Below are 15,222 nucleotides of genomic sequence, written 5' to 3'. Positions count from 1 at the left end.
TAAAGCCAAAGAAACTTTTTCTTATAGAAAATGTCCATAAGCTAAACAAAACCCCCCAAATAATTCTTGTACAACTCCAGGTAGGGTACAACAGTAGTAAATAGTGCAGACCATGTATTAGAATTTTGTTAATGATGATTTTTTGACAATTGTTGATGATAATGATAGTGATGGTAAAAAAAATGATAATTTTGTTAAGTCACACAGAGCTAAATTGGTGGTATAATTCCATGGAGATACACCCCTGGTAAGTTTAGCCTACCTGTGTTCAAGAACAATATATTTTAAAATAAAATAATTTCCTGTTAACAGAAAATGAATCAAGAGCAACATATTAAACTTACCGTGAAATTTCAGAGTAGACTCCAAACCACTCAGAATTCACAGTAATAGGATTGGTAAAGATGAAAAAGAATACCTAAATGGGAGTAGTCCATAAAATGAAACCAGTCAAGACCAGAGAGAGACGAACACTTTGGAGTGCTCAAGTGGACATGGAATGGACAGTGGGATCTACCCACAGCTACATGGTCTACTGGAATTAATGCAGGTTTAACCTCTCCTTATAACAAGCCTTTTATTCTCAGTGGCACAACATCCTCTTAACATTTTGTCCTAGATTTGTGGAGTTTACATGACCTTTCATAGTGTGCACTATGAATATATTGCAACTAATTCAGTTCCCTTCAGTTTGTTTAATAATTTCTTTCCAGTGTTAATTATGTTGGTTAGTTGTCATCTAGCACATTTCACGTGTGGATTTCCAAGAATGAATAAGTAAGTGGTGTTACAGATGGAACAAGCAAGGCTCTGAGAAAAATCTTGATCCAAGATGAAATATCTTGATCCAAGTTCATACAAAAGGTTGGTAGCAGAGCTGAACACATTCTCTTTCTCAGTCTGCTGGCTTGTCCCATGGGCCTGACTACCTCTGGAAAGTCTTTTTCTCCAGTGCATGAGTAGGATGCAGTACTTCGACAATTCAGGCCCACTTATTAGGTCAGAAGTATGGTTGGAGATGTTCCCTCTGGCATCTCAAAACCAATAATGGTGGACGCTAGGGACATTACTGAATAAGGGATCTATCACACTAAATGTATTCAGTTCAATGCTCTCCCTCTATAGCATCCATTTCTCCCACTGTCATAGAAGGAATACTGGATCTAGTATAGCACTTCTTAAGCAAAAATAGGCTTTCATTTCTAATGAAGTTAAGCTCAAGAAAATGAGTTCAGCCAATTGGAGCTACCCTCACAGAATCCCACAGGCTTGTGTGTGGTTGGGGACTCTTACTGTAAAGAAGTAAGGTTTTCTAGTATATTTGTGAAATTTTAACCTTTCCCTGTTTGCTCCATTTAGCAGCTCCATCACAATTTTTACATGCACACACAGGGGGAAGGGGGGGGGGACAAAAAGACAGAAATGTAGATGGACTGTTTAAAAAAACAAAAAAAAGACAACTAGCAAACCCATAGCAGGGATTGACAAAATCAGAAGCAGAGCACAAAAGGAGAAATGTATGTTTTAAATGTATGTTAGATTACGCTGCTTGTTTGGGTACTTAAATGTGACTATTTCATCCTGCTTGAGTCTTTTAAATATCATTAATGCAAAAGGTGGATGGGTTCTCAGTGTTTTTGGTGACTTAACCTTCATACTAAAATGTTTGTAGGTGCATTAACAGTTTTTCAGGGACCTGAGCAGGGTCAGATTTCTGATACCAGGAATAGGATCTGGTATCAGTGTAAAAAAATCTGCCTAGAAGACATGATAATATAATATACTATAGTTCCTCCTTACCCAGACTCAGGGAATCAGCTCCTACTCGCTGGCTGTAATGGAAACTGGTCCCAGGAAGTGCATTCCTTACTTGTACTTAAACTTGTATTAGAGCTGAAAGCCTTACCACCTGCAAAGGCATGCAGATCCAATATTTGACTGGTTTCTCTCATGAAGACATGGCAGACTTTCAGTTAAGCAGCACCAATTAACATAACAAGTGTTACACATTAAAAACAGCTCAGCTCTGCTCTGTAGAAATTATTTTATTGAAAAGTATAAGTATTACAAACTACAGGGAGATATTACAGAGACAAAATTTTAAGACTTGAAATCTAAAATGGGAATATGAAAATTGATCAATGAGGTAATTTGTCCTATTGTGCTGTATGGCATTAAAGTGGCTTGTAGGTTCATAGAAGAGTGGAAAGACCTATTACTTCACTGGTGGATATAATTGTTTCTGATCCACAGAGAATATAGGTTTGCTACAGTAGTCAGTTTCTTAGCTGAGGCTGTAGAGAGAAAAGCATTTAGCTTTGGAAGTCACTGCTTCAATCCCCCATCAAAAGTTGAATCACCAGAATTTGAGAGAAACCACCAAAATATGCAGACATAATTAGACAACTTATACTACTTGTTATCGAAAAAAGTTCATGATATGCAACTAATAAGTAGTGATCCAGTCTGACCTCAGAATAACAATTTATAGTATATTGGGAAACACAATACTGGTGATGTGCATCAATATAGCAAAGGTAGAATAGCTACAAGAAAAAAAACATGTTTCATCACTGGAACAGGGAAGAAGGAAAGTGGTATGATGGTGAGCTCTGACAAAAAATAAATCCTTGAACTAATGTCCACTACCAGAAGCCTGGTTCTCAGACTGTTGATGTTTGACTTCATACTAAGCAGGATTAATGATGTAACTCAGGCTATTGATCCTTTAGGATCAGGGTGTATGTGCAAGAAGTCACCCACACCTTGAACACTTATGTCTAGGCAGGAGGCTGGAGGAATTGAGGCTGCCCAAACCTTCCATCCCCACTTTAGGCCATTGAGAGAATCCAAAGGCCAGACCAAGTCCAGACGTTCAGTGCCTCAGGGGCCGTAGTTACATACACGTCCAAGAATTGAACCCGGGTCCACTGCATGGCACACAAGGAGTCTACCTCCAAAGCACAGGGGATTCTGGGTATGGGTAGTGACAACAGAAATTTAACTGATCTTTTTAATGTTCTTTTTGAGGCTTTGCCACAGGTCAGGGCAAAAGGCAAGGAACACAAGACTCCACCAGCATAAAGCCAACGAGTAGCAGTGCTGCAAAATGAAATGCCATTACTCTATTGGGAAAAAGTTGCTGAGGCAGACTGGAATGCATTCTGAGGTAGCTTCATGTGCTTAAGTCAAACCTATTGATATTGCGCCTAGTCTTGTAGCATGTACATGAAGAGTAACTTCTTTTTAAGGGCCAAAGTTCTTAGGAGTTTATGTCCCACTGGCGTCCTAATGCATCACTTACATTTGAAAATTTTGTCCAGGGAAGTATTAAAACCTCATTGCATTACTGGTGTTTCATGGTGGCTCTGGCCTGAAATGCAACAGCATCACCAACTGCATTAGGTATTCACATTTAGAAATGTGCAGTTTCAAACTTTAAAATGCACACAGGAGTGCTGTGTATTAAGGTGAGCATATTGCTAACAGTGCATGTATGCTTGCTGGTACAGGCAAGACTCATGCAAACTTCTGTTTTTGTTTTGCAGTTTGACATAACGGAAACCCTTCAATGAAGCTGTGACAGGGAGTCTATAGAAAATATAATTCCTGCTCAAAGATACAGAAGTAAGCTTATATGCTGGTGTGTACTATATAGAATGCTGCTTTACCATTGAACATGATAGGAATTAATCTCATTTCACATTGATAAGCCTAAGTGCAATGGCTTTTCTTTTCTTGAATGTAATATTTACTGGATAAAATGGATAAGTAGGAGTGGGATAATTCCTGCCTCAGGGCAATGTCCTTGGGGTATCTCACTCAGCCATTTTTCCTCTGGCTTGCTCTCTTCTTCCTGACCCCTTATATATCCCCCTCTTTTGGCTGCCCAGTGAGCCAGCTTCAAAGGAAGGGCTGGAATGCTTAGTGTAGACTGTCCAGCTTCTGACTGGCTGGGGACTGCATGCCACAAGCTCCTCACTGACTCATGAGCTGTGCAGACTCGCTGAGCTTCCCACTAGTCAACCTATCCTGCTCCCTCCCACCCCCACCAACGGGTAGGAACAGAAAGCAAAAGCCAGAGGAAGAAGGAAGAGCCTTGGGACCCTAGGAGCAACAGCCAAACGTGAATAGATTGAAGAGGTTAAAATGCTATATTTTCTTACATGCAGCATGTGCCCTTTTTCCGCAAAAAACAACTTCTGGAAAGTGGAATGTGCATTATATTTAAGGAAATATGGCGAGAGCAGTTTGTTTCTGCTGCTTGCCAGGGAAAGCAAAAGTGAAGTCTGCATGCAATCCACAGGGAGCAGAACAGTTAGCAGGCTCAGCTGCTGCTACTGAGTTACTAGAGGGAAAAATCTTTTTTTCTTCATTTTGTCTTTATTCTGGGGCTTGCTGTATGCAAGGAAATATGGTAACAAGATCGTCTTGTTTCTTACCCTTAAAGCATGGTATTTAGGAGTCTTAATAACAAAAGTGATTCACTTTATTTTTATATGAATGAGAAACACTCTTCACCTTTAAGATAAGAGGCCGTATTTCAGAACAGCTTGAGAGCATTTAAAGGCATTTGGCTGTTAAATAAAGTTAAACATTTCCACATAGAGCATAGTCATGATTCCAGCTCAAGTTGCACATTCTTTTAACAATCATCTTTTAACTGAAAGTAATTTAAAATTACATCACTTCCAACCAAAATGATAGAATACCTATAAAAATGCATATGTTTCAAAGCATATATAGTTTTGCATGATGCAAAGGGAATACAATTTGCAGGATCAGAAATGTCAGTGTGGTAAACAAAATAGACATTTTTTGGAAGGCTTACCCAAAATATGCTGGAAAAATGTGCACTTATGCAGATGCTATCATTCCCAATTTGTCAAACAGGAGGCTTTTCATAGTCCATTAATAAACAAATCTTTATGATCTTTTAAACAAATTCTTTGGTGTTGCAGGAAAATATGGTAGGAATGGGAGCAATAAGGAAAAAAAAACATCCTTTTTGCACATACAGTAGAACCGTCACCACCTGTAACTCCTACTGATACCTGGCAAGTTTTAGGACTCAGAATATTTTAATCAAAAAACAACTTAATAATAGCAGCAATTAAAAAGATCTTTGTGGAGGTTCAAAAAAAATGAATCCTGTGGGTTTTCTTATTCAAAAATATGCACGCTTTGTAAAAGCATTAATATTTTTGCTATTTACATGAATATACCATAGTTGGTCAGCTGACAGCATCCGATAGACACTTGGACACCATCAGTATAGAACTCTAGATAGAAAACTTGCCACAAAGAAGAGTATTAGAGTATAAATAGATGTTACCATCTGAAGTGGTCAGCCATGTCAGTGGACTCCTTGGGGCGCATCACTGCAAGTGAGGAAAGCTGGGCAGAATCTCTCAGGGCGTGAGGGGCCTGATCCTGTGTGGAAATTCTGGTGGCATGCAGGATGGGCCCTCAAGCATAGGAGCACATGTCTGGAGCGGATGCAGAGTGCAGGCAGCTCTGGGCTGCCCAGGGTCTTGTGCCATAAAGCTAACAGACGTCTGCCATAAAACGGCAGAAACTATTACCACTTTTTGTTGGGGTCACAAATTTGGACAGCAGTTTGGGAAGGAGGTGAGCAGCTGACAGTGGTGAAAGAACAGGTTAGGAGCTTTTAGACAAGCTGGACATGGACGTGTACATGGTGCCACACATAGTGCACATAAGGGTGCTGAGAGCTGGCCACGGCGACTGGAACCACTGGCCACTATCTTTGAAAACTCATGGCAATCGGGAGAGGTCCCAGACGACTGGAACAGGGCAAATAAATATACTGATAATCTTTAAGAAAGGGAAGAAGGATCCAGGGACATAAGGACCAATCAGCTTCACCTCAGTTCCTGGAAAAATCATGGAGCCGATCCTGAAGTAATCCATTTCTAAGCACTTGAGGGAAGAAGGTGACTGGGAAAAAGTCACCATGGATTCACCAAGGGCAAGTCATACCTGACCAACTTGACTGCTTTCTATGAGATGACTGGCTCTGTGAATGCAGAGAGATCAGTGGACATGATATACCTTGACTTCAGCAAGGCTTTAGATACAGTCACTGACAACGTTCTCACAAGCAAGCTAAGGAAATATGGGTTAATTGAATGAATTGATTGTAAGGTGGATAGAAAACTGGCTGGAGCATCAGGCTCAAAGGGTAGTAATCAATGGCTCAATGCCTAGTTGGCAGCTGGTATCAAGTGGAGAGCCCCAGGGGTTGGTCCAGGCTTTGTTCAAGATCTTCATCAATGACCTGGAAAGTGGGATGGAGTGCAACCTCACCAAGTTTGCAAATGACATCAAGCTGGGTGCAGTAGTAGATGCACTGGAGGGTAGGGTTAGGATTCAGAGAGACCTAGACACACTGGAGGGTTGGACCTAAAAGAAATCTCATGAAGTTCAGTAAGGGCAAGTGCAAAATCCTGCACTTAAGACAGAACAATCCCATGCACCAGGACAGCCTGGGGACTGACTGGCTAAGCAGCAGCTGCAGAAAAGGACCTGGGAGTTACAGCAGACAGTAAGCTGAGTATGAGCCAATAGTATGCCCTTGTTGTAAAGAAGGCTAATACCCTACTAGGCTGCATTAGTAGGAGCATTGCCAGCAGATCAAGGGAAGTAATTATTTCCCTCTTCGGCACTGTTGAGGCCACATCTAGGGTACTGTGTCCAGTTTTGGGCCCTCCACTAAAGAAATGATGTAGACATGTTGGAGAGAGACCAGCAGAGGGCAACAAAAATGGTTAGAGGATTGGGGTGCATGAATTATGAGGAGAGGCTGAAGGTATTGGGCTTAGTCTGGAGAAGAGAAGAGAAGACTGGGGCGGGGGGAGTGGAATTGATAGCAGCTTTCAACTGCCTGAAGAATGGTTCCAAAGAGACTGTTTTCAGTGGTAGCAGATGACTGAACAAGGAGCAACGGTCTCAAGTTGTAGCAAGGGAAGTTTAGGTTAGATATGAGGAACAACTTTCTGACTAGAAGAATAGTAAAGCCCTGGAACAGCTACCCAGAGAAGTGGTGGAATCTCTATTAGAGGTTTTTAAGACCCAACTAGACAAAGCCTTAGCTGGGATGATCTAATTAGGGCTGGTCCTGCTTCAAGCAGGGAGATAGACTAGATGACCTCCTGAGGTCCCCTCCAACACATAATTTTCTATTATTGTATGATTCTATGATTAGTGGTAGGACAATTAGTATAGGCATCTCTTTGCCTTCCCTTTATGCCACCATAAAAATTGTGGTGGCACAAAGCTGAGGTCTGTTTATACCTTTACTTCTGTTGTGGTTTAAAAAGATATAATTTGCTAAATGCTCCCATTCTGAAGCCATAATAAAATGAGTTTTACATCATCATACTTACTACATGAACATGAACACTTCAGTGGTGTTTGGCACCATCTGTGGCTGTAAGTGATACACTGTGTAAGCTACTGGATTCTACAATCCTTCAGAGGCAGACCTGCAACTAACCTCATAATGTGTTAATATACATGATGTGGAGGGCTGTCAGCTCAAGCTGTTATTGCTAATGCCATTTATCAGCCAAGGAACTTTTATGCTGCAGCTTGTAAAAGTTATTAATTGCTTTCCTGGGCTAAACAAAGACTAACTTCATCAATCAAAGATGAATCAAATCCTAGCTGGATGAGGTGCATGATCTTTACTGAGCCTTAGATATGCAAGATGCTGAGCCAGTGGGACTGCAGGTGTGTGCATATGTGTTGAAGTGCTTTCTTGGCATCAGCCCAAGGTGCTTCATATCTTGCCAGATCAAGTTCTAAATTAAAATTAATATGCTGCCTTAACATGTTAAACAATTTACTTCTGTTTTAGCAAAAGCCATTTATACAAGACAGCTGTTCGTCTGCTACCAACCCAGGGAAAATGCAGATCTGCCCACACGCACCCACCTCCCTATATGCAGGCACATACAGCTGAAGTGTATGTGAAAAAACTAAATCTAATTAAATTTAATTGCCATAGTAATATCTGTCTTTTGTTTTTAAAAAAGAAGTGAGACAAGGAGATAAAGTAATTCAGTGACAGAATCACAACTGAAACATACTTAAAAGTTCATTAATTAAGTGCTCAACACAGAAACCTACTTGACCCTCCAAAATTACACATGTTCTGATGCAGAATTTAACATGTCTCCCAATTCTGAAGTTATCTGTGCAACATCTTCATGACTCATTAAGGTTAAGTTATCCACCCCCTCACAGCAGCCAGAATTTTTTGTGCTCATCATGAAACTAGTTGTTTTTCCATTGAAGATCACTTATTCAGCTATTTGGTTTAAATGTAAAAACATAGGGTATGGAGAGGAAAAACATGACATTCTTGCTACTGTCATACACTATAAAATGAGTAAGTATCACACAAAATAAGCTCCTGTCAGGATTATTCCCAAATTGTTTTTAATGAGTTTTTAAAAGATTTTTTTCTCTCCCTAAAAAGTTAAGGTAAAAAAAGAAGTCTTAGTAATAGCTGGTAGTTATTTGAATGCATGGTGAAAATGAGGCAATGTCACAGAATTTGTGCTGAATGGAAAAGAGCGAAGGACATGAGGAAGCTGATTGAGAGCTGCACCATCTGTAGTTATCTGAGGACCTTGCAGTTGTCCAAGGCAGCACCTATGTGGTGGTTCCTCCTGACCAAATGCCACTGTAAGGTCTCCACTGGTATTCTGGTTATCACTTGGAGGGAGTTGCCAGAAACCCAGTATATGAGTGAGATCCATGGAGGACATGTTCATTGTTTCAGTGGTTGTCTCAGTCTCCTTGGGCAGTGTGTACTTGCCAACATCACCAAGGGGCCCTGAGGAAATCTCTAAATTGATTTTGTGAGGTGAGTGAGGTTCTGGTAAGAGGAGATCTTCAAGCAGGTTCACACTATAATTTTTAACATCCACTTTGTTGGGTAGATTCTTGAGGGGTACTGATGTGAATGAGGTAGAACTTGGTTCATATCTATTGGGCTGATGAAAGTTCTGGTTGGTAGGAACAGACGGTGGAGAGGGTGCGGAATGAACAGCTGACAGGGCATCTACGCAGCCCATCCTTGGCATGTGAGGAAGATGTTCAAGGGAATGTGTACTTTGTAGGGCTTGTTGACAGTCAGTATGTGGACTGTTGTAGCCTGCTTCTGAACTGCTCAGAATCCCATGTTGTGTTGAAACCCTATCAGGAAGAGAGGGGAGTTCACGGTCTTCTTCCTTTAGTCTGAATGGGGAAAGAGGGTCAAAGAGACCCAGCAAGTCACCATTCTGCAATCTGCCCTTCAGCAGCTCTTGTGGATGGGTCTTCTTGGTGTGGCGGGTCAAATGGTCCTTGCGCCCAAACCTCTGAGCGCAAAACTGGCACAAGAAGTCCTTGCAGCCTGTGTGAACAACCATGTGACGCCGCACATCTTTACGAGTATAGAAACGGCGGTCACAGTGATCGCACTTATGTTTCTTTTCCTTGGTGCTGCTGGCTGGCTTCCCTGCATGAGTTTTGAGATGTTCCAACAATATTTCAGTTCCTCCAAACTCTTGGGAGCAGACTCTGCAGGTAAGATCCCCACTGGTGGCTGCATGAAGAGCCTGGTGTCGCTTGTAACCCAGCTTAGTATTATATTTCTTTCCACACTCTTCACACCTGAAGGCCATCTTGTTGGGGTCATGAGTCTGAAGGTGATTTTTCAAATGGTCCTTTCTGTGAAAGGTCTTTTCACAGTAACCACATTGGTGAGATTTCTGTGGAGAGTGGGTGGCTGAGTGCCTAAGACAGAAGAATAATAAATGTTATTAAGTTTACAGAACTTAAATGCAGAAGTGGGATATAGCTTCAGGACCCCGCAGACATACTAGCACCCTCCATGGTAAAAACTTTTGAAGGGCCAGATTCTGTTAAATAGCAACTAAATGTTTCTTATTGTCTGGTTTGGAATTACAAAGGAAAAACACTTCGAATAGCTACTCTGATTGCAAGTAAAGGAAGCAAGGTGTCTAGCAGCTAAAGCAAACAAATAGGAAAGATAGATGTTAGGGAATAATTGTCATTCGTCTCTCCTAACAAAAAGACATCACTTCACCTCCCCACACACACCCACCAGAAAAGATGGCTGGTGCCTCAAGGACTTGTACCTTATTAGTTTATATTTGGAAAGGAAAGCTTTTGTGCATCCGTGCTCTGAACACTTGTAGGGACGCTCCCCTGTGTGGTTGTAAGTGTGGATTGTGAGCTTTTCAACTGAATCAAATATCTTTCCACAGAGTTGGCAGTGGAAACTGTCTGGCTGCTTCATTTCTCTTCCCTTCATCAGTGAAGACTGGCCACTTCTCCATTTTGGCACAAACCTCGCAATGGGATTGCAAATTCTTCCTGAGCTGGTGCAGCTAAGCTTTGCACCAGGGGAACAGGAAATGGCCCCGTAGCACTGGACAGTGCTTTTGCCCAAGGCAGTTCCTCTCAGTTTCCCTTTGGGCTTGCTCTTGTTTTTTACAGGTCCCAATTTATTTGGTAGTCTGAAGCTGGGAGTAAGGGCTCGGTCTTCATTGATGCACTGGTGAGATTCCAACAGAGCAAAAGTCCCAAAAACGTGACTACAACTGGAGCATATCCAAGGGTCTGCAGAATCTCTCTGCAACAAGAACAACAAAAACAGTTCCTTCATATTAACCACTGTCAAGGGAAAGGTCACATTCTTCTCAACAGACCTGACTTCTTTTTGGTATCCTCAAGATCTCTCAGTGCCCTCAGTGACATGTATTTAAACTGTGTCACCAGATTGCTATTCAGCTGGAAATGTAGTGGTCATAAGCCCTTGCCACACATTACACTTAATATGCGATTAACCAATTAATCAGTTCTTAAACTGTGACCCCATTACACATTCAATCAATTAATGGTGTGATAAAACAAGGAATACGCTTCAAAGTTATTCCATAAAAGATGTGTAATAACTTTGTGGCTCCTTCCCATCACTCCATTAATGAATTGAGCATGTAGCCAGGTGCTCCCCTGTGGCTGGGAGCTCTGTCAGCTGCAGTCAGCTGGATCCCACAGTCACATCTGTCATACGTGTGTGGCATGGCAGAAGGTGTGGTTGCGTGGATGGTGCATCAGCTCCTACCACACCCTTATCTGAATGGCAAGGGCCTTAGCGGTCTACAAGCACAAAAGTAAATAACTGGCTTAATGCTGATGCTTATTTCATATCTTTCATTTTAACAGCTATGCTAACTTTTTGAGCACTTCACCTTTGCTTTTTCTCTACAAAGTGAATTTCAGCAGGCACATCTACATGAAACATTTACTGCACAGCTGACTAATTAACTGAGCAGTAAACATCTCAGCATCTACATGTGTGCCCCTATTAGGGTGCACAAAGCTAATGAACCCTGCAGCAGGGTAGTATTTGTAAATACAAGGTACTACCCTGCTGCAGAGGGTTTTTTTGTACACAGCTTCACATGTGTAGACCAACCCAGCTGGCTAGGGCATGGGGGCTGCCTGCCAGCTAGCCCCATACTGAAGGACCCTCACACCACAGCCAGCTGGGGCTGCTGTGGCCCAACTCAGTGTGCTGCAGTCTGGATGCATGTGTAAATGGTGCACCTGGGAGCTCCTGGAAGCCATAAACTTCGTGGCAATAAGTACAGATGCATCCAATGTCTCTATGTTTGCTCCTGTTATGAAAGTGCTAGTCACAGTTCTACTGTTAGGCATGAGTCAAGCTTTATAGGTAATTTTAGGAGAATATTCTCCGATACTGAAGCTCTATAAACTCTCGGGCCAGATGTACAGTTCTACCAACAGCACCGCATTGTGTCCAGCTATGCCAGTGGTGCTTAACCCCCAGGCTGCAGACTGAATTTGGTGCATGGGCCTGTATCATCTGGCCCACAGAGGCTCCCCACAGGTCTGAAAATGTGGTGACAGGGAAGCAGTGACAGCATTACCTGCTGTGGCTTCCGGAGTCGTGGTTCTTGATAACACAAACCTTTGTGCTGGATCCTGCTGGAATGCAGGATTGGTCCATGGCCAGTCAGCTATCAGGTTGTTTCATGGCTGAATCTAGCACATGGGGCTAGGGCAATGCACAGGGTCGCTTTATAGTCAGAACTTGTACATAGGGCTAGATCAGCATGCGGGGTCACACCTGCAGACCAACCCTACACTCACCCCAAGCTGGATCAAGTATACAGATCGATCCCACCCTACCCCACCATTCATCCAGTCCACAGGGCTGAAAGGTTGAGCATCACTCTTCTATGCTGACACAGGCAAAGAGAAAAATAATATTACAGTAGAAGAACCACTACACAGATGAAGCTGAAACAGCCTAGCTAAGCTTGAGAGGAGAACACGAGCACTAGACAGTGGGTGACAGGAGAACTATAAGCACTGGAATACTAGGGCTTCTAAGAATAAATGTTACCCTGTCCGTCTTTCCAAAGCTTTCCATTAACGTGGCACTACTGGATCAGATACCACTAGATTACAAACAGAGCATATGATGTACAATACACCTGCAAGTGGCACCTTTCCTTTGCTACTTGATTCAAATTGTTTTTTCTCAATGTTAGCCAACTAATCTATCATCCTCTTTTCAAACTGCCATTGTCATGTAAGCTGACTACAAAGCAAATGAGCAGATTTTAGAATGTAAGCCCAGGGTTGCCTTGACTATAGGATACTTACTATTGTTGAAACTGGTGGTAAAGTGTAGATATCAGATTCTTCTTTAATGACAACTGCAGAAGCTTCCATAAATTTGGCATAATCTGCTGCATACCACACTTTTAATTCTGTGTGGGGTTCAATTGGCTGTAAATGAAAGAAAACTCCCAGTGTTTACATGAATCATTGCTGTTTTGATAGAAAACTATCATACCTTATTCAAAACAGATAGTATTTTGTTTATCTTTACAGATCTTTCCTTTATAGCTAATTAGATGGTTGATAGCTTACTCTCAGGATTTAGTTGTTTTTAGAAATACTACTTAACATGACTTGAAAATCAAAAGGTTGTTGTTTTTACAATTCCTAAAGACAGGAAGGAAGAAATATAAACAAAGGTCGCTGAGAATAAAGCCAACGTAAATACCAGGATTATTTCATAATATGTATAGCCAGTGACAGAGAAGACCAGAAAAATAAATGGAGATATATAGGAAAAGATATCTGGCTAAGAACTTCCTGAATGTATAAAACCAGGGAAGAGAGGTAGCTTTGGGAGTCAAGATTTTTTCCTTTCCAAAATTTCACAAACAAGCCATTATCCTACCTTATTTTTTCATATTCTATTTTTGGATAGCCCCAAGAAGGAAAAAAAATCTTACCTTAGAGTAAATAAAAGGTAAGTGACAGAGATCTGGGGTTGGGGGCTGTGCACCAGAGCTTGGGGTCACGCACCAGGGCCCAGCATGCTTGAGCTGGCACCACACATTGGGCCCAATCCAACATGCCAGCACTGGGGCCACATGCCAGGGACTGATCTGGCACACTGACACTGGGGCTGTGTGCTGGATCCCAATCTGGTGCACAGTTGAGGAGAAGGACTCCCCATGTGTCCAGAAATTTGTTGGCAGTGAGGGAAGGCGAGGGCAGGAGTGGTGGCAGCATTAATTGCTATGGCTCCCAGAAGCATAGCAATTAATGCTGTTCTGGCCCCCACTGCCTCCAGTTTCCAGACCCATGGGGAACTTTTGTTGCCTATAATATGTACCCCAATTTTTCCTAGCTGGTTGTGGGGAAGAAGTTATGGATTATACATGAGAAAATACAGTCTGCACCCAAGGGTATTATTGGCTACAGCTACGCTGCAAATCTATACCATACCTTTATTTTACTCTTAACTGACTTTGTTGAAGTAGATCATTGCTGATGTGGAAGAAACAGTATAGAAGGCAAAATGCTGCACCTTCTGATACAGCATATGAATCTTTACAATGCAATTATTACCATCAGAGCTGGACAAACAGATGCTACAGTTTCATAGTTTCATAGTAGGGTCGGAAGGGACCTGAGCAGATCATCAAATCCGACCCCCTGCCATGGCAGGAAAAGAGTACTGGGGACAAACGACCACAGAAAGGTGATTGTCAAGCCTTGTCTTAAAGACCGCCAGGGTAGGAGCCAGCACCACTTTGCTTGGAAGTTGGTTCCAGATCCTAGCTGCCCTGACTGTGAAGTAGCACCTCCTGATGTCCAGTCTGAATCGACCCTCCACCAGCTTGTGACCGTTATTTCTTGTCACTCCTGGGAGTGCTCGGAGGAACAGGGACTCCCCCTGTGCCTGCTGGTCCCCTCTGACTAGTTTGTAGCAGGCCACTAGATCCCCTCTCAGCCTTCTCTTGTGGAGGCTGGACAGGTTCAGATCCCATAGCCTCTCCTCGTAGGGCCTGCCCTGCTGCGCCCTGATTGTGCGAGTGGCCCTCCTCTGGACCTTCTCCATGTTGTTCACATCCCTCTTGAAGTGCGCCACCCAGAACTGGATGCAGTACTCTAGCTGAAGCCTGAACAGTGCCGCATAGAGGGGGAGTATCACCTCCTTGGATCTGCTTGAGATGCATCTGTGGATGCATGACAAGGTGCGGTTGGCCTTCCTGACTGCATCCCCACACTGCTGGCCCATGTTCATCTTGGCATCAATAATGACTCCAAGATCCTTTTCTGCCTCTGCACTCACGAGAAGGGAGTTCCCCACCCTGTAGGTATGGTGCTGGTTCTTCCTCCCCAGGTGCATCACCTTGCACTTGTCAGTGTTGAATCCCATCCTATTCTCGTCCGGCCACCCCTGTAACCTGTCTAGGTCCAATTGTAGCCTATTCCTTCCTTCTAACGTGCCAACTTCCCCCCACTTTCTAGTGATGTCTGCAAATTTGAACAGGGTGCTTTTTACCCCCTCGTCCAAGTCACTGGTGAAGACGTTGAACAGTGCAGGCCCAAGGACCGAGCCCTGGGGGACCCCTCTGCCCACATCCCTCCAAGTAGAAAATGACCCATCCACCACCACTCTCTGGGTGCAGCCCTCCAGCCAGTTGGCGACCCATTAGACTGTGTGGGTGTCGACACCACAGTACCCCAGTTTCTTAATGAGAACAGGGTGAGAGACAGTGTCGAAGGCCTTCCGAAAGTCCAGGAAGACTATATCCACTGCTACCCCTGCATCTAAGGATTTGGTGA

The 15,222-nt window shown here is 42.9% G+C and overlaps 1 protein-coding gene across 4 annotated transcripts in view; it reads right to left on the bottom strand.

The window, feature by feature from the left end:
- Positions 1-7,184: 7,184 nt before the first annotated feature.
- The window catches only part of PLAGL1 (PLAG1 like zinc finger 1), a 48,305-nt gene continuing 40,267 nt past the window's right edge, over positions 7,185-15,222 (bottom strand). For all 4 annotated transcript variants that reach the window (XM_019550139.1, XM_019550137.1, XM_019550138.1 and 1 more), the window contains 3 exons: positions 12,736-12,861; positions 10,176-10,672; positions 7,185-9,810 (listed from right to left, as the gene is read on the bottom strand). In XM_019550139.1, the coding sequence (XP_019405684.1) occupies positions 8,544-9,810; positions 10,176-10,672; positions 12,736-12,861 (1,890 nt within the window). In that variant the 3' untranslated portion in view covers positions 7,185-8,543. The remainder of the gene's footprint in view (positions 9,811-10,175; positions 10,673-12,735; positions 12,862-15,222) is intronic.

This window comes from Crocodylus porosus, unplaced genomic scaffold (assembly GCF_001723895.1).
Source record: "Crocodylus porosus isolate Cpor-Errol unplaced genomic scaffold, CroPor_comp1, whole genome shotgun sequence".
Lineage (NCBI taxonomy): Eukaryota > Metazoa > Chordata > Crocodylia > Crocodylidae > Crocodylus > Crocodylus porosus.
The sequence above is the reverse complement of the archived record's forward strand: the minus strand, read 5'-3'. Positions and strand labels throughout refer to the sequence as shown.